The following is a 20,234-nucleotide window of genomic DNA, read 5'->3' as shown; positions in this document are numbered from 1 at the left end:
ATCACTGTCTAGACAGGCAGATTTATCCCTCCATGTTATAAATACAATATGCTTTTAGTTGTTCTCCCTCAGTGAGGGAGCAAATTTTCTTTAGTGGGGCCTTCCCTGTCCCTGTTATTTGGCAGTGGGTTGGTTGGGCACCTAACAGCAATATTGCTAGTACTGCGCTGATTGCGGCCCTTTTTTGTGTAACCACACAGTACTGTAAAACTTTCCAGTTAAGCAAATAACAAGTGCAACAAGTTCAACTAATAATCTCATGTTATTTTGTAAATCTTTTATGTTTGGTAAAATAAAAGTTTATTTTGTAAAATCAGTGCCTTCTATAGAAGATTCTTACAGATATTAAAGGGATATTCCCATCTCAACTAATTTAGTTAAAATGTCACTGTTATAACTTTTGGAATCTAAATCAACAGTGTAATGTAAAGCCAGGTTGCAGTTTACATTCATTATTTATTTGTTTATTTTTTAGTTATTATGGAATTCACGACACTTCCTGTTTTCTGACTCTTTGAGAAAAAAAAAGCAGCCAGAACACAAGAAGTCCTGTGTTTCCCCCAGCCATCTGAGCGCTCACAGAGAGAAGGCAGTCATGACGGACACATTGAGCCGTGACTCTCTGTACTAGCCGGAGTCCCTGTATGTTTAGTCTGTTTTTTCAATCAGCACAAGTCAGAAAATCTGCCCTCAGGAGACTGGACATGAATTTCTGGTAAGTAGAGATGAGCGAACCGGGTTCGGGTTCGAGTCGATCAAAACCCGAACGTTCAGTATTTGATTAGCGGGGGCTGCTGAACTTGGATAAAGCTCTAAGGTTGTCTGGAAAACATGGATATAGCCAATGACTATATCCATGATTTCCACATAGCCTTAGGGCTTTATCCAACTTCAGCAGCCACCGCTAATCAAATGCCGAAAGTTCGGGTTCAGATCGATTCGAGCATGCTCAAGGTTTGCTCATCTCTACTGGTAAGTTCAGCTTTATTTTTTAGCTTGTGAACAACAACAAAAAATAATGTATGTATATTGCAAACTTACTTTATATCAAATCTACTGATTTAGATTTTGAAAGTTATAATGACAGTGACACTTTAAAGTTTCAAGGCTTGTCAAGTTAAATTTTTTTGCTAATACATTCATGTAGCAAACTTGCCTCTGCCTTCTGATACTCTGATATATATTTTTATAGCTTTCTAGAGCAGAATGGTTGTTGATAACCTAGACAATGAGCTGTCGTCAATGGGAGGGAAAGAGCAGCATAGTTGGAGAAGGAGGCTAGTTTGCTGAAGGAATGCATTAGCAAAATTATGTAACTTGATAAACCCTACACATTCATCTTTGTTAATTAAGATGTGACTACACCTTCAATTGTGGGAGTTTTATCTGATCAATGAGACTAAGGGGCCTATTCCACGGAGCGATAATCGGTGGCGGGCGACCAACGATTTAAGAAGCAGCATACATTACCTAGCAGGGCTTCTCCTCCGCTCCGTCTTCCTCCCTGGGTCCTGCTAGGCCTGCTAGGTAATGTATGCTGCAAGGACATCGGTAAAGATGTCCCTGCAGCCCTCGCTAAACGATCATCGGGCCGTGGAATAGGCCCAGTAGCAGATCGGCGCTCGTTTACACTGGTGATAGGGCCCTTAGGGTCCATTTACACAGAAACATTATCTGACCTTATCCCCCAAAGATTTGAAGCCATACCCAGGAATGGATTTGAAAAGAGGAGAAATCTCAGGCTTTCCTTTATGACCTGATCTCTGTTTATAGTCTGTTTCTGGCTTTGGCTTTAAATCTTTGACAGATAATGTCAGATAATCTTTCTGTGTTAATGGACCCTTATGCATTACTGATAATCTTTTCCTAGTACCAGGTCATCAAATGGTCATCAGTATTATATGTAGTATTTTACGTCTTCAGAACTTTTTTTTTTTTTTTTTTGCGATCTACTTGTTTTGTGCACTAGAGGGCATTGCTGTTCCACATGTAGCATAGAGTTTGCAGTGTAGGATCAGGCCTAAGCAGAATAAAATGTACGATGAGTCTTAGCATTCATACTATGTATTTGTGAGTGTGTGTGTGTGTGTATATATATATATATATATATATATATATATATATATATATATAAACTTGCTTCTCCAACTGTGCCCCTCTCCCACTCACAGTTTTTTTATGACATGCAGTTTTTTACGGTTTTGCTGAAAGTGATTTTATGCTGCACATAATTTTCTGTAGTTGCACTAATTTGTAAGGATCTCATGAGTTACAATTTTAAGCTAAATTGGGTGCATTTTTAAAATGTTGCCATGGATAAAGACCTACAGTACAGACCAAAAGTTTGGACACACCTTCTCATTCAAAGAGTTTTCTGTATTTTCATGACTATGAAAATTGTAGATTTACACTGAAGGCATCAAAACTAGGAATTACACATGTGGTATTACTGTATATACTTAACAAAAGTGTGTCTTATATTCTAGGTTCTTCAAAGTAGTCACCTTTTGCTTTGATTTCAGCTTTGCACACTCTTCGCATTCTCTTGATGAGCTTCAAGAGATAGTCACCTGAAATGGTCTTCCAACAGTCTTGAAGGAGTTCCCAGAGATGCTTAGCACTTGTTGGCCCTTTTGCCTTCAGTCTGCAGTCCAGCTCACCCCAAACCATCTCGATTGGGTTCAGGTCTGGTGACTATGGAGGCCAGGTCATCTGGCATAGCACCCCATCACTCTCCTTCTTGGTCAAACAGCCCTTACACAGCCTGGAGATGTGTTTAGGGTCATTGTCCTGTTGAAAATTAAATGATGGTCCAACTAAACGCAAACCGGATGGAATAGCATGCCACTACAATCTACAATTTTCATAATCATGAAAATACAGAAAACTCTTTAAATGAGGTGTGTCCAAACTTTTGGTCTGTACTGTATGTTACGAACCAGATATGATAATATTTTTCTTTTAAAACTTTGATAGTACAATATTGAGAAACTCATGTTTAGATCATATGTATTAAATAAAAATGTTATATCATCCAAGTTTGACTTATAGGTTTGTAGGTATAACCACAGTAATATTATTATATATGCCTAGGCTGTGTAATGAAAGAAAAAAGCTTACCCCCCTCTCTCCCTCCCTGGCAGCCTGTGTTTTACCAGCGCCCAATCTCCACTGCAACCCCATTTCCTGGTGCTGAAGTCAGCATGAGATATTACTGCTCAGCCAATCACAGGCCATAGAGGTGTCCTTTCTCAGTCAGAGGAGACTGGGTGCTGGAATAATGGAGACTGCCAGGGAGCGAGAGGGTAAGTACAGGCTTTTATCTTTGATCATGCGACCTAGACGTATTTATGTAAAATATAAAACTTTTCTCAGTCAACCCCAGTAAAACTATGTATTACTATACATTACATTTTCATTTATTATCAAAATTTTCAAAACATATATCAAACTTAGGCTCAGAATTCAGAATTCTTTAAAGTTGCAAGGCTAATATCCTATTGTAGTTCTAATAGAAGTCTTATGGTCAGTTTGGGGAAAACAAATTGAAAATAATATAACCAGTATGGATAAATAGATGTTTCAATAGAATGAGAACACCTTTATTTATTTTTATTATTTTTTAAGCAACATACTGTAATGTAGCATACCTGCTTTATTTTTAGGTTATTTATACGGTTTTTCTGGTCTCTTCCTGTTTGTAAGTTGTCAGGCTTTAAGTACACGGACACCAAAGTACATGGACACCAATTTAGATTTTCTCCTCTTAGAACTGAAACCCTTTGTCTGATTACCACAGTTGGTAACAGCTTTAGGCACTTTTTAGTTTCATATGAAACCACATGATGTAATGGAGCCCCGGAGATAAGGAAAGCTGTTAATATCCCTTAGGCCTCCTTTGCACACACCCTTTTTTGATGCTGCTTTAAAGAAAAAAACATTTTTTTTAGCATTTTCTGTGTTTTTTTTTGTTTCATAACTAATTTGTAAAATGCTTTTTTTTATCTCACATTTTGTTCTTATAGATGAAGGCTCCATTACATGGGCAGATGGGGACACAATAATGAGCACTGATCCCAGTGGTTAGCGTCTGTTGCTGAACCTTTACACAGCTCGATTTATTGTGTGGTCGGGCTGTATGGACAATTACTAGATTGTTCATGCTGCCCTAAATTTGCCACCAATACCAGTGATTTTATTGGTTGCACAAAAGATGCAATTTACTGACAAAGGCGTTTTCTCTTCATTGGCTGATCGCTGGCCTTTTTACATGGGGAAGTTATTGGAAACGATTATTTCTATAAATGCTCATTTAATTAATAATCTGCATGTGTAAAGGAGCTTTAACAGTGCTACTCATCACTGCAAAACCATGGCCAGTTTCTTCCAGAGACATTCCCACTCTTGTTTCCAGCTTGGGTGGGGAATTGAACTTAATTGCAAACCACACCTGAACTGGAGACAAGAGTGGTGGTGTCTCTGGAAGAAAGTGGCTATGTTTTTGTAGGGCTGGATAACCCTGTTAAGCCTGTGAAAATACTTTTTATAAAAATACCACAGGCACAAAAAGTGCACCTGAAAATGCCATGATGAAAGATGAACTGTTTGTAGTGCAGTTAATGGTCTATTATAGACGTCTTGTCACAGCATTTTTCTGAAAAATGCCTGAGTGAAACCACAGTTACAAGACTGTTTATGGAGTTTTAGGATTACTTAAGTTGAAAGGTTTATGAGATATACTTTGCGTTTGCGTCTGTTTTTGCATTTGCTGGATATGAGAAAAGTGGAAGTTTCCCTACCTAAGCTAGGATACAGTGTACAGCGGTCCCTTAAATTACAATGACCTCAAGTATTTTCAATATACAATCCTGGACTATTGTATGTTAAAGGAGAAGTCCGGTGAAAGTTTTTATTAAAGTATTGTATTGCCCCCCAAAGTTATACAAATCCCCAATATACACTTTATCCTGGATAAAATGGTGATGTCACGACCCGACTCCCAGAGCTTTGCAGGCTGTGGCTGCTGGAGAGGATGATGGCAGAGGGACACTGAGGGACACAGGGCACTGGAGGGACACTGAGCATCCCTCTGCCATCATCCTCTCCAGCAGCCACAGCCCGCACAGCTCTGGGAGTCGGGTCGTGACATCATTTTATCCAGGAAATGAAGCCTTGATGCAGTAGTAAGTGCAGGGAAAAAAAACACTTTATGTGCATTTCCCATTATCAGTGCTGCACGTACTGCGCTGCTCTTTACCTGTGCCAGGGTGAGCTTCTTCTTTGGATAGCAGGGGAGGATGGCTCAGTTTTATTTTCCTGGGACTCTGTGAACTGTACAGGATCCTGAAAAAGCTCCTGTCCTCTACATAGAATGTGATTCACAGCTTCCAATAGTACTTTCTGTAAGGACCTTTATATTAGTTACCTCAGTATTTTTCTTTATGCTATATTCACATAACTCAGTAAAAGTAATAATAAGACATCATTTTGAGGTTAAAATACGGCCAAATTTTTCCATGTTATAATGTGCTCCATTGGGGTCAATGGGAAATTAGCCATCAGTGCACACACAGAATAACGGTTGTAACTGATTATGACACACACTCATTATTTGCAACGTACGTTTGCAAAAAAAAACACCACTTTTTTTTTTACCTGTTAACACGTTTTATTTTCACTTAAAATTTTGGGATGAAATATTGGAAACTTTTGGGGTTTTGATTTCAGGATACAATATCTTTCAACATACAGTGACCGCCTTGAACCAAATATTAGTGTAACTTGAGAAACCACTGTATGTATATATATATATGTGTATATATATATATATATATATATATATATATATATATATATATATATACTTTTTTTTTCTATTTTTGGCAATTTTGTGTCAAATGTGACGTAAAGGACTGCTGAGCTTTATGCCGGTAAGGCATGCTAAAAAAGTGCTAATAAGAGTAAAACAGCAAATGCTAATAATCTACTGAACAATCTCAAGCATCCCCCTGCAAGCTTAAGTGCCTGATGCAACTTAGCTTGACCATATTAAGTGTATAAATATAAATGGAGAATCTAAAAGGCTCTAGCCCTCCCACAAGCACACATCTAAAATCTGTAAAATTAATATTCCGAATATTAAGAGATTAAAAATGCACACATTCTCAAAAGATCTTTGAATTTGTCATTGGGTTGTGTAAGATGGTGTCCACCTCTGCTCTGTCTTGACCTTTGTTGTGTCTAAAGATAAGATGAAAGAACTTTGAATGAATGCTGCTGGCTAACATGACTCAGATCAGAATTATGTTTCATATGTTAGAGCAAAGTGTCTTTTCCTGGCAACAGGCTTCCTTATACTGCAGGTAAGGTACAAAGGACAGCAATCGGGAGCAGATTTTTATCTATTGATTGACAACTAAGGCTGAGTTAGGGGTGGAAGTGATCTCCTGTGGCTACAGATTTGTTATGGATTCCCAGCCTTAGCAGCCAATAATTATAATGTGGCATCTAATTTTGGTAATGGGTGTAGTCAACAGCATGCCTTTAATCATTCCAAACAAATGGCCATCATGTTAACTATAGTTAGGACTTTCATCCATGTAATGGGTCTGTGTTTCAGATATCTGAAAAGTGAAAGAGAGATGCTGAAAGTCAATGGGGCCAGGTAACAAAGGTCTGATTAGTGTTGTTTCACAAAGAAGCTATTGAAAACCTTCAAAATTATTATTAATGGTTACAGGCAAATGGGGGGAGGAACTTCTATCAACAATTGTGCTCAACCCATCACCACAGTTCTCATGAGTCGATATCAAAGCATAGCACTTCCTGTGTTTTGGCTTGACATGTGGTATTGGCTACATCCGTGTCCTGCCTCAGCCATTGATTGGCTAAATGAGCAATACCACTTAATGACCCCAACACACAAAGATATGTGTACTGGAATCGGCGATGGAGGAGTGAGGAATGTGAAAATATGTATTTTTTTATGTTTTCCACCAGACTTGGCACAATTATAAATAAAAGTTCCCCTCTGAATACTGCATTAAATGTATGTTATATATCATTAAAGTGTAACTGTCATTTAAACGTTACTTTGCAGAAATCAATAAGTATCAATAGTACACGTGATTTTAAGAGACTCTGTAAAAAGTTTTATTAAGCAAAAAAGTTTCCTTCTCTACTCAAAGTTGTTTGCAGCCTCCTGCCTCACTTCAGAAGAAGCAGGTTTTCTGTGACCATTATGGTCTATGGAGGGGCCGATGGGGGATGAGTGTGCACGGAGAGGAGAAAAGGCAGCACTGCATCCTACAATCTTATCTCACCAAGTTCCATGACCAACACTGAGCTTTCTGACCTCTAAATCTCTTCCCTCTCACTTATCTCCCTTGGCCCCCCTATAGATTACAGTGGACTTGGCAAACCTGTCTTCACTTTGCTCCTCTCTAATGTAGACAGATAATGAACAGATAAAAAGTAAGGAAGCCGGGGGATCCTGCAAAACACCTGTTTGAGTACAGAAAGAGGCTTTTTTTTGCCTGATAAAGCCTATTACAGAGTTTCTTAAAATCGCTTGTACTAGTGATTTCTGCAAAAATATTTTAAATGACAGGTACAAATTAAAGGGAACCAATCACACAAAAAACCACCCTAATGATAAGGAAATGTGCTGGCACATCACCTAGCATGCTTCCCAAACATCCCCCTGTACCCTCCTTGCCCCCCCTCTATTAGACCGTATTCTTACTTTTATGATGTCCCGCGCTGTATGTAAATGCCGGGCAAGTAGTCACGGTGGGCAGTCCTGGGCGGATCTAGTCATGGTCCTGTGCAGCGAATTAGCTGTAATCACACCCAGAGGGGCGTGATTGAAAGACCTGCATTCTGCCGACGTCACCCGGGGCCCGCGTTACACGTCGGCGGCGCGGCGACTTCTTTTGCATGCCACGCATGCGCTGTACTGCGGGAGAAGATTCTGGCGCACTGCGCATGCGCGGCATCCTGAAGACATCGGCACACCGCCGCCGTGGAACGCAGGCCCCGGGTGACGTTGGTAGAATGCAGGTCTTTCAATCACGCCCCTCTGGGTGTGATTACAGCTATTCCACCGCCCAGGACCGCCCACCGTGACTACTTGCCCGGCATTTACATACAGCTTGGGGCATCATAAAACTAAGAATACGGTCTAATAGAGGGGGGGCACGGAGGGTACAGGGGGATGTTTGGGAAGCGTGCTGGGTGATGTGCCAGCACGTTTCCTTATCATTAGGGTGATTTTCTGTGTGATTGGTTCCCTTTAAAACCACCTACTTAACGCCTTCACGACCAAGGACGTAACTGTACGTCCTCAGTCATGTAGGGCTCTGAACTGCTGCGATCCCGGGTGTTAATAATACCCTGGACTGTTGCCATTAGCGGGCGCGGTCCGATCGCCGCGCCCACTAATGAGCCATTTAAATGCAGCTGTCATAGCTGACAGCTGCATCTAAATTGCTGTTTGTAACCTTCATTAGTGGTCTAGTGAGTGAATAACACCCCCCCCCCCCCGCGATGCAATTGCGGAGGGGCGATCAATTTAACTTACCCGGCCGGGCCTCAGCGTTGGAATGACACTGATCCCGGCTCAGTATTCTGCTGATCTGGTCTGCAGTAGTCCAGACCAACAGAGCACCGATCTAATGGATTGATGCTCTATTATATATGCAGATGGGAGATCAATGCTGTGTATATAGAAGTCCCCCAGGGGACTTCTAATTACTATGTTAAAAAAAAAAATCCCCTCCCCTAATAATTTTTTCATCAATAAAAATCCCCTCCCCTAATAAAAGTTTCAATCACCCCCCTTTTCCCAGGATTTCCAGGGAATGTATCTTGAATTCCCTGGAAGATCTTGGCCGCAGATTCCCAGGAGAGCAACTATGCACCCGGGATCGCAAGCATCGCACTGGAGTGAGCGGCTTTCGGACCGAAAGTCCGAAAGTTCCGCTCATCTCTAGTAATCGTCCAAACCTGCCAAAGTGCAAAATTGTGCATTTTTGGTCGCATCAAATCCAGAAAAATAATAAAAAGCAATAAAAAAATTGCATATACGCAATCAAGGTACAGATAGAAAGTACACCTCACTCAGCCCCATGGAACAAAGGATAAAAGCGTTATAAGCATGGTAATAGAGCAATTTTAAGGAGCATTTAGATTTTTTAAAAGCCGTCAAATAAAATAAAAGTTATACAAGTTACATATCGTTGTAATCGTACTGACTTGAGGAACATAGATAACATGTCAGTTTTACCATAGGGCAAACACACTGTAAACAGCTCCCCCCCCCCCCAATAACAAAAAAAATTGCGTTTTATTTTAAATTTCACTGCGCAAATATTTTTTGCCCGGTTTCTCAGCATATTTTATGGAAGAATTAAGTCTGTCATTGCAAAGTACAATTAGTGGTGCAAAAAATAAGGGTTGGTGTGGGTCTGTAGGTGAAAAAAAAGGAAGTGCTACGGCCTTTTAAACGCAAGAAGGAAAGAACGGTCCTGAAGGGGTTAATATTGTGTAGCTCCTCCTCATGCAAGGAAAACTATTTGAGGCACTGACTAGATTTCTGAAGGCATCCACTGGCAATAGCATTTAAGATTAGCAGTAAATCCTTTAAATTTTGAGATGGTGCCTCTATAGATCATACAAGTTTTTACCAGCACATGCCACAGATGCTTGATAAGATTTAGATCTGAAAAAGTTGCAGACCAAGCCATGTGACCACTGACAAGTTGGGGACAGGTGAGCCTAATTTCCAGTTAATCGCACGTTAGTCTGATTTTGTCCTTTGTTTCAATATAAATACAGAGGTATTTCAGCCAGCCTCTTTTTACAAAGATTTAGGCTGAGGTTGGTTATTAAAGGCATGTTTCCTTGTGATATAATCTATGAGACATTTGGCTATGGAGCCTGATTGTATACGTGTCTTTAATAAATACTGAGTTGAGATGCCTGTGGAAATTGATTGGATGCCATGAAATAAATCTGATACATGGCGAGAGTGTTATAATGTTATGAATTTTAACAGGGATCTGGAAAAGCATGCAGGTATATTTGGACACTATATTGTTACACCACACAGAACTAAAGATACATATTTCAGCCAGTGCCTAATCTAATTTCCATTTACCATATACTCGAGGGAATTTGGAAACCTTGGCAGCGGCAAAAATATCCATGTACACGTTATAAAACTGAGCTTTGCTAACAGTAAGTGATGTAGAATATAGTTTAGTAAATATCCTTACTGTTTGCTTCATATTGAAGATATATATAGTTTTTTTGATGATACAGGGCAGGATCCAGTCCTGTCCATGGCAATAAACATAAACCTCCTGTATTAATATGTAATATGCATTAAAGGGATCTTCACATGAAATACATTTATCACCTATCTACAGAATAGTTGACGATTGTATGTTATCTGGGGCTCCCAGACCCTCACTGAGTTTTGAAGTACCTTCGGTATTGCTTCTACTGCCCCATTGAAGGTCTCTCGGACTGAAGGAAAAAGTGAAATGCTGGAGCTACCCATATCAAGTTATATGTATTATAAATGTTTTAGAAAGAAATGCATTATTGCCAGTCATCACTTTCATACTGCCTATAAACCATGCATCATCAGGGTGGCCCCAGAGGCTTCTTCCTCCCCCACCAGACCGATTGATAAACGTCTGCCTATACAGAAAAAGGGAGAAATCTATTAATCAACTCTGATAGGATGGGGATAATTTAAAGGGGAACTCCAGATAAGGAAAACTTTTTTCTATTAAAAATTCATTAAAAGTTATATAGATGTGTCTATATTATGTATTAGCACATCTGTGCGGTTCTGCCACACTGCTAGCTGATTGACACCCAGGAAGTGAAGAAAACTGGCCTTTGTGCCAGTCCACGTTGTCTCCCACTGCTCTCCCACCTTAGGAGACAAATCTTCCATGCCTCTGTCTCACATTGTCTGTGTATGCTGAGATCAGGCTGATGATGCAGACAGGGGGCAGGGCATGATGTCACAGGAGGCTTGGCTGGATCCCCCAATCCCCTGAGTGATTCACCAGCCCTGACCTCATTAGCCTTTAGCCTACACCTCAGCAGGTAAGAAGTAACAGAAGCAGGTGCTGCAACTTCACTGATCTGCAGTGAAATTAGGGCTACGTTCACACGTGTTGGAGTTTCATTGCAGTTGTGCACCGTCTTCACAAAAATTAAGCAGTAACACAATTAAATGATGCTAAATGTCACAGAGGATCAGAGCCGGCACTGCCAATCCCACCTGCACAGAAAATGAGGCACAAACAGTATATCCCATGTAAGATAATATTAGATAAAGTCCTTACTGTGGGGCTCAACTTCAAAGATAAAAGATGCTAGATCATAATACATGCGTGAAGATGAGAAGAAAAAAAATGAAATTAAATTCAAAAAGTTCTTTACTTTATTCCAACATCTGTGTTACAGGTAGAGAATACAGCATGATGTCTGGTGTTACAGGTAGACAATACAGCATATTGGTAATGCAGTCAACTCACTGTGTTAGTATACACCGTGTGTTGATATGCTCACTAGCGCTGTATACAAGAAAATATATAAATGCTGCTAGGTGTGTGGGGGACACCCTATATTCCCCCAATTATACAGATCATAAACTAAACATATAGATACACCCAGCGCAGATAATTAGTGGGTCAGTCAGAATAAGGAGGATTATATAGGTGACAAATACCTGTATGGAAATCCAGCTGGAAAGGTGAATATGTCACTTGCCCAGATGCCGATATCAATGGAGTTCAGCCGAAGTCCACATCCAGCTTTTATGCAGTGTAGAGAAGTTAATCAATGGGAAGAAATCTTCTGAACTAGGCAGATGCTCCGGCCGGTAGCACTGCACATAAGTTCACACAGTCCAGTTTTCCGTGGCAAAAAAGTGGGATCCTGAGTGACGTCACTCTCCTTAGGTATGGATCCTAGTGCAAGCCAGAAGTTATCCTATGCATTTTAGTGTACACGGACACCTTCATCAGAACCTTCCCTGATGAAGTTATGTGCAGTGCTACCGGCCGGAGCATCTGCCGAGTTCAGAAGATTTCTTCCCATTGATTAACTTCTCTACACTGCATAAAAGCTGGATGTGGACTTCGGCTGAACTCCATTGATATCGGCATCTGGGCAAGTGACATATTCACCTTTCCAGCTGGATTTCCATACAGGTATTTGTCACCTATATAATCCTCCTTATTCTGACTGACCCACTAATTATCTGCGCTGGGTGTATCTATATGTTTAGTTTAAGACAATACAGCATGCTGTGTGGTGTTACAGGTAGAGAATACAGTGTGCTGTGTGGTGTTACAGGTAGAGAATACAGCGCGCTGTGTGGTGTTACAGGTAGAGAATACAGCGCGCTGTGTGGTGTTACAGGTAGAGAATACAGAGTGCTGTGTGGTATTACAGGTAGAGAATACAGTGTGCTGTGTGGTGTTACAGGTAGAGAATACAGTGTGCTGTGTGGTGTTGCAGGTAGAGAATACAGCGTGCTGTGTGGTGTTACAGGTAGAGAATACAGCGTGCTGTGTGGTGTTACAGGTAGAGAATACAGTGTGCTGTGTGGTATTACAGGTAGAGAATACAGCGTGCTGTGTGGTGTTACAGGTAGAGAATACAGCGTGCTGTGTGATGTTACAGGTAGAGAATACAGTGTGCTGTGTGGTGTTGCAGGTAGAGAATACAGCATGCTGTGTGATGTTGCAGGTAGAGAATACAGAATGCTGTGTGGTGTTACAGGTGGAGAATACAGCGTGCTGTGTGGTGTTACAGGTAGAGAATACAGTGTGCTGTGTGGTGTTACAGGTAGAGAATACAGTGTGCTGTGTGGTATTACAGGTAGAGAATACAGTGTGCTGTGTAGTGTTACAGGTAGAGAATACAGTGTGCTGTGTAGTGTTACAGGTAGAGAATACAGTGTGCTGTGTGGTGTTACAGATAGAGAATACAGTGTGCTGTGTGGTATTACAGGTAGAGAATACAGCGTGCTGTGTGGTGTTACAGGTAGAGAATACAGCGTGCTGTGTGGTGTTACAGGTAGAGAATACAGTGTGCTGTGTGATGTTGCAGGTAGAGAATACAGTGTGCTGTGTGGTGTTACAGGTAGAGAATACAGCGTGCTGTGTGGTGTTACAGGTAGAGAATACAGCGTGCTGTGTGATGTTGCAGGTAAAGAATACAGAATGCTGTGTGGTGTTACAGGTAGAGAATACAGTGTCCTGTGTGGTGTTACAGGTAGAGAATACAGTGTGCTGTGTGGTGTTACAGGTAGAGAATACAGTGTGCTGTGTGGTGTTACAGGTAGAGAATACAGTGTGCTGTGTAGTGTTACAGGTAGAGAGTACAGCATGCTCTGGGGGTAGGGCCACAATAAAATGATAAAGTACTGCAATTAATTCAGTAACACAATGAAACTGCAATGTGTAAACACAGCCTAGATGTTCTGCAACAGTTTTGGGTGGGGAATGGACAGAGTGGAGGACTGTGATGAACAGCTGAGGGAAAGAAATGCATTCTGGAAATTGTAGTATTGTGTAAAACTGCTCAACCAGGAAGTACAGCCACACAATACAGAAAAAAGACCCCCAAAGCAAATGGATTTTTGCAAACTGGGTTAGACAGGTAAGCAATGCTATAAGCTTCTGCAACAGGTTTATTTATTTATTTATTTTTTACCTCTACCTGGAGTTTCCCTTTAAGCTTGTTATCCCTTATTCATAGATTAAGGCATACCAAGCTTATCGCTGGGGATCCAACTTCCAGGATACCCACTAATCCCAAGAATGGAGACTTAATTGCCCTGCCCTGATGCAGTCGGCATGCTTGCACGACCACTGCGGGCTTGCACTTCATTCATTGTCTATAAGGCCATCAAATGGTTCGGATCTCTGAACTCCACTCTCCACTATTAGAGAATGAAGGAAGTGCAGGCGTGCTATGAGCACTATTCATTGGGGGCGGTTACGTCCCCATTTTTTGGATAGGGGCTAAAAAATGACGTGGGAATACTAATTTAATGGAATTATACAAGAGTAGCAAAACATGGAAGCAGCACCACAAATTTCCAGGGGTTACATAAGTGATTTGGTTTTGTCTTTCATTGTAGCAGCTCAGCATCATTGAAGTTAAGCTGCAATATCACACACCCATTTACGGGTGTGGAACCCACCAGGTGTTTTAATTCTGCTCTCCTTTACATGCTAACATACTTTCTGACGTGTTATTTCTCATTATTCAGGTGTTCCTCGGGTTGCTCAGTGTAAATTTCGGCTTCCATTACGTCTGGTTTGTTTACCTATACAACCATCAAAAGCAGCAAACCACAAATTGACTATAGACACCAACAAACCTCCTGTTAATCTGGTTAATCTGTTTCCAGGTGAGAATGTAGTCTTCTAAGTACTCAGATGTTTTTTTTTTTTTTTATAATAGATTAATTATTGGCGTTGTCTGGCTGCTTAAACCTTTTTTAAAGATGCCTAGAATATTGTAAAATTGAAGACGTTGTATTCGCCTTACCAATCCCTTGCTGCTCCTGCTCCAGTGCTTCCCATGTCTCTCTGGTTTCTGCACTTGTAACTGAGGCATATGTTCTAGCCAATTACTGGCTGTACTGTGTCACCACTATGGCCACTGCAGTGGTCACATCTCTGGTTTGCAAGGCACTGGGTCATCGACTGCAGCAGTGAAACTGAGAAGCATCAGAATGGGAGTGACATAATTCCTAAGGTGGGTATTAAAAATAATTATTTTTTCTTTTAGATTTTGTAGAACGTGGTGATGATGATCAAGTGAGTGTCTTAGGATTCCAATTACTTGCTGGGCAAAAAGTGGCGCTCCTAGCATCAAAAACGTCACGTAAGTGATTTTACAAATTTGGCATATACTGCATGATTATATATTACTATGACCAATAATTGCTGTGGTTCTAGCTATGCTTTACTCACACTGGCACTGTGATTACTTGGCATTGTATAAGCCATGATACATATGTTGGATCTATTATATAATAGAAATGTGCACATGGCCTGGTGAATATATGGGAACCATATAAATAAACACATGTTCTATTCAGCAATTACACTTTTTTTTTTAAAATGATCTAGTATCCATCAATAAAAGTTTACTTTTGGAAGAGGGTTAAAATCAAAGAATTGCCTCTAAGCTTCATACCTTGCGTAACAGGAGACTACCAGTTCATTTGGTGTAAATGGGTGCTGTTGACTTACTATTTCAGATAAAATATATATAATATTTATTTACTGCACTTGCCTTATACTTAAAACAGGAAGAGTTCAGTGAAAGTGGAGTGTTAATGTTTCTGTCATACATGGGATCTTTTTTTTTACCTAGCAACATCTGTTTTACGGACAGTCCCATTGTCTACTGTCTAGCTCTCTAACAATATTGCAAAATGTCTTTTTCCGATTATGTGCATTTCCTGTAGTATGAATTACTATGATACTTTATCACTTGTAGGATGTGGTGAGGGTTGTAGTGATAAGTGATAAGTTTGATCACTGTTCCTTATCTGCATTGGAGAAGATGGGGCCTGAACTTGGCAAACATATATTTGAGGTACAGCCCTTTCATAAAGAAGAAGCGGGCGACCACTCATGGGTCTTCAAACCTTTAGTTTATCTTTACTTTTTACTTATTTTAAAAGTTAGGAATTAGTAGTTTATCCTCTTCTGCATTACATGATGTATGTTTTATATGAGTTTTTTTTCTTATAACCCTTACCTAAAGTGTAAACTTATGTTTTTTTCCTAACTAAAAATAGTTTATTCTACCTTTTGTGCTTTAGAGAGATACAGAATCCAGAGTGAAAAGTTTGAGGACCTTTGGCTTATTGTAAAAGAGCTCATTGTGCGCTTTGAAGAGTATTTCCTAAAGCAAGGCATTAAAGACTTTACATGTTCATTCTCTGGACCAATTCCACTGCAAGAATACTTTGAGCTTATTGACCAACACTTTGAGGTACATTATTTCTTATATGTTGTCATATTCTGAAGTAAATGTGACTATGCAAAGAATTTCAAACTGTTGAAAATAGAATTTGTCTGGTTGTCCTGACAGTAGTTGTCCGCATATACAGCATTAGTTGAAAAGTTAAAATCACAGCTCCTGGCTGAAACACATACTTGGTAGTACTGGCTCCTCCAGAGTGATAGCTGCCCTTTGCTCTAGTACATTGGGATCACTAGGGTCTCCTTTGTTTTACCTTCATAAGCCTTAATAGAGCAAATGGGAGGAGGTTGTCCTGATGAAATTGTAGCTGACTACAGTGAGGGGAAATCAGGAAGGAGAGAGAATCGCTGAAAAAAGAAATGAATATCCTTGTCATTGGAAGCAACTCTCCCTCTTCCTGAGGTAAAATTGCCAGAGGGACTGCACCTAGGTGTTGATAGTGAACTTTGTGGTTTCCCCCTGGGCTTCTCTGTTACTGCTGTTGTTGTAATTCTTTAACCCCTTAACGACAATGGGCGTACATTTACGCCCTCACTGCCTGGGACTTAACGCAGGAGGACGTAAATGTACGCCCTTTTGCGGTCCCGGGCTATGGAGCGGGCTCACAAGCTGAGCCCACCCCATACCGGATGAAGACCGGCCGCCCGCCATTAACCCCTTAAACGCTGCGATCGCGGCATTTAGGTATAAGTGACAGGAACATTTCCGGCACTTAACGATTGGGACCGATCGCTTTTCCTGACTGCCGGAGGTCTTCTCCTTACCTCCGTGCAGGCTGAATCAGAAGATCACAGATAACAGTGATCCCTGCAATGCTATGGCATAGCAGGGATCAGTGAATGTAATGTAATACATGAATGTGAAAGTTCCCTAAGGGAACTATAAAAGTATAAAAAAAAAAAAAAAAAAAGTTTTACAAAGTGCTCCAAAGCCCCTCCCCCAATAAAAGTGTAAATCACCCCCTTCCCATTGCATACATAAAACACATAAAAAGTAATAAAGTTAATTAACATATTATACACCGTAGCGTGCGTAATCGTCCGATCTATTAAAATAAAACATTACTTTTCCCGCACAATGAACGGCGTGAAAAAAAAGCGGTAAAAAACCGCAGAGATTGCTTTTTTTGAATGACATTTTATGTATAAAAAATTTAATAAAAAGCGATCAATACATTTGATCTAGAAAAAAATGTTCATAATAAAAACTAGAGATCATGATGCAAAAATTGACACCCCATACGACCCCGTAGGTGAAAAAATAAATGCGCTATAGGAGTCACAATACGGCCATTTTAAATATGCCTTTTTGCAAAAAAAAAAAAGTTTTACTGCTAGTAAAAATAGTAAAACGTAAGAAAACCTAGTAAACCTGCATATCACCGTGTTCAGACCGACCTATAGAATAAAGGAAAAATGCCAGTTTTACCGCAAAGTGGATTACGTAAACGTGGAAGCCCCCCAAAATTTGCTGAATCTCATTTTTTGACCCAAGTTCACCCCATAAATGATATTTTGGGGGTTTCGTCATTCATTTAATGGCAGATTGAAAGATGCCATTACAAAGTACACCTGCTCCTAAAAAAAACAAGCCCTCACATGGCCCAGTAGGTGGAAAAATGAAAGCGTTATAGGTCTTAGAAGGAGAGGAGGAAAAAACAAAAACGCAAAAGTGACAATTGTCCCGGTCCTTAAGGCCATTTCAGGCTTTGTCCTTAAGGGGTTAATGAGGCAGTTGGTGGTGCTGTATCTAATTTCTTGATGGTGGTGTGTGTGTGTGTGTATGTTTATAGTTACCTATCTCTACTATAACCGGCCTCTATAGCCCAGGAAAGATTACTGTAAATAAATGCATTCTTCCTTAAACCCTTCATGATGGAGACAATTTTGTTCTTACACTTTTGTTTTTTTTTTCCCTTCTGTCACCCGCTTAAAGCGAATATATCATGAGGTACATTGTTGCTTTTATTTAACCTTAATCGATCAGTGCCTTTGCAGGGATCTTGATGGTGCGGTCCTTTTGTTTGAAACGCTGCTCGGTTTTTGCATTTGCCACCGGTCTTTTCCAAACATCAGCTTTCCTGGAGCCCTGGGTGCAGACCTGCCGCCCCCGAGTGTGACAAAACCACCTACTCTCTGTGACGCATCTCCATTAGAATAAATAGAACCGTGTCACAGAGGGGAGGGAATATTGCCACACTAGGGGTTAGTGGGCCTGCCCCCAGCAGGGCTTCGGGGCGGGCCAGTGCTTGGGAAATGATTGGATCCGCGCTATGTTTCAAAAAAGGACCATACCACCAGCATCCCCGCGTCAGTGTGATCAATTAAGAAAAAAGAGGCGACAACAGATTTGCTTTAGATGTTTCTATGGACCCATATGAGGTCTTTTTTTTTCTGTTTTTTGCAACACCAATTTTACTTTAATTACACAATTTTCCCCAAATGTTGGGGGTAGGCACTGGATTACTAGAGGCTGCTGAAAGCAGCCTGTAGCAATCACCAATTCGTGGAGCATCCAAGGCCTAGCAGAGGCCCTGGGCTGCCTTTACAATTGATCAGCTTTCTGTGTGCTGGCTATTACCCCTGGTCCCCGGCTGCTACCAGGGTACCTGTATTTCATATGTCATTAAGGGGTTAAATGTCCTAATTAAGATATATATGTATATGACAGGGAGATGGTCAAGTTAGCGACCTATTACACCAACAGATTATCTGACAGATTTTGTTTGAGCCAAAGCCAGGAATGGACTATAAACAGAGAAAAGGTAATAAAGGAAAGACTGAGATTTCTCCTCTTCTCAAGGAGCCCCATATTCCATGGCCCGACTGGAGGAGCAAACGAGCGCTGTCAGTGCTCGTTTGCTCCTCGTTCCCCACTCACTGCCGCCGCTATTCCACATGTCGGCAGTGAGCAGGTGAGTGTGTTAGGGGCCACGAGGTGCTGCGGGGGGAGGGGGGGGGATGCCGCCTGAGTGATGGCTAGATCGTCTGGGCAGCCCATAGCATATAGCAGCGTCTGCTGCCGACGCTCCTATTCCATGGAGCGATGGCAGTTGAAAAACAAACTGCAACGATCAGCCGACATGAACGATGTTTGCTGATCGTTGCCTTCTATTCCACGGGACGATTATCGGCCCTAACGGCTGATATGGACCGAATACGGCCAATAATCGTTCCGTGGAATAGGGCCTTTAGGCTTAAAAAATCTGTCAAATAATCTGTTTGTGTAATAGGGCCATTAGGGTACAGTGGTTTAGCGCAGGAGATGATATCAATCAGAGGCCAGATCTGTAGGTTTGATACAGTTTAAGGTGTTTTTGAAATGTTTTTTGAGGCAAGAATATGTCTGTGTTTGTATAACTATGGCCATAAATAATGATAATGATCATTTACAGACGAATTTACACCTCAAAATATGTTGTGTGAACGTACCCTTAATTTTTTAGTCCATTTTGTGTTTTGCTGTTACTAGTCAAAAATGTTTTCCTCATAGTCTACTGTTTTTTACCAAGAAATAAAAGTTCCAAAAACTCATTTGGCTTTAACCATAGATATGGTAAGTGTAAGTGTTTTATCACTCAGTCTTTGCAACAGTTTCCTATTTAGCTTTTCCTACATCCAGCAGATTGAATAAACTCCCGTGATATTGGCAAAGGTGCACTTGGTTTATACTAAACTCAGAATCGTAAGAAGCAGTGGCTGGTGGAAAATAAATTTTAAACATATTAGAGCGATGCTAGCACTGTGTGTTTGAGGCTTGCGAAAACGTTATCAGCTATCCACAAAACATAAATCTTTGTTTTATCCCTGACCAGAGGAATGTCATGTATTTAAAAACATTACTACTTTCTGGCACGTATTTTCCAGAGGAAATCCAGTTGAAATTCTTTGCTCATTAGAAATAGTGTTCTGGTCTTCATTGGGAAATCATTTCTGGGTGACGTGCCAACTCATGTAAGAGTGCAGGATTAAGTTATTTACTAATAGGATTATCCTTGTATGTGTATGAAGGTTACTTTTGCTGTCCATTTTTTCCACATTTGGTTTCCAGTCAGCAATTCCTGTATGACTTTTTTCTTGTTGTCATTATGCTATATTGGAAGACATTGAGATCAATAACTAATATAAATTTGATGCGTACTTGTCAAAGTTAGGTCTTTTAAACTTCTCCATGCAGAGACAGTCGCCAACAGA

General features: G+C 40.6%; 1 protein-coding gene across 2 annotated transcripts in view; it reads left to right on the top strand.

The window, feature by feature from the left end:
* Positions 1-20,234, top strand: part of BBS9 (Bardet-Biedl syndrome 9) — a 254,546-nt gene that overhangs the window by 135,572 nt on the left and 98,740 nt on the right. For both annotated transcript variants that reach the window (XM_069958443.1, XM_069958444.1), the window contains 3 exons: positions 14,309-14,449; positions 14,833-14,928; positions 15,878-16,050. In XM_069958443.1, the coding sequence (XP_069814544.1) occupies positions 14,309-14,449; positions 14,833-14,928; positions 15,878-16,050 (410 nt within the window). The remainder of the gene's footprint in view (positions 1-14,308; positions 14,450-14,832; positions 14,929-15,877; positions 16,051-20,234) is intronic.

This window comes from Dendropsophus ebraccatus, chromosome 2 (assembly GCF_027789765.1).
Source record: "Dendropsophus ebraccatus isolate aDenEbr1 chromosome 2, aDenEbr1.pat, whole genome shotgun sequence".
In the NCBI taxonomy this organism is placed as follows: domain Eukaryota; kingdom Metazoa; phylum Chordata; class Amphibia; order Anura; family Hylidae; genus Dendropsophus; species Dendropsophus ebraccatus.
This window is presented reverse-complemented; position numbering and strand designations above follow the sequence as displayed.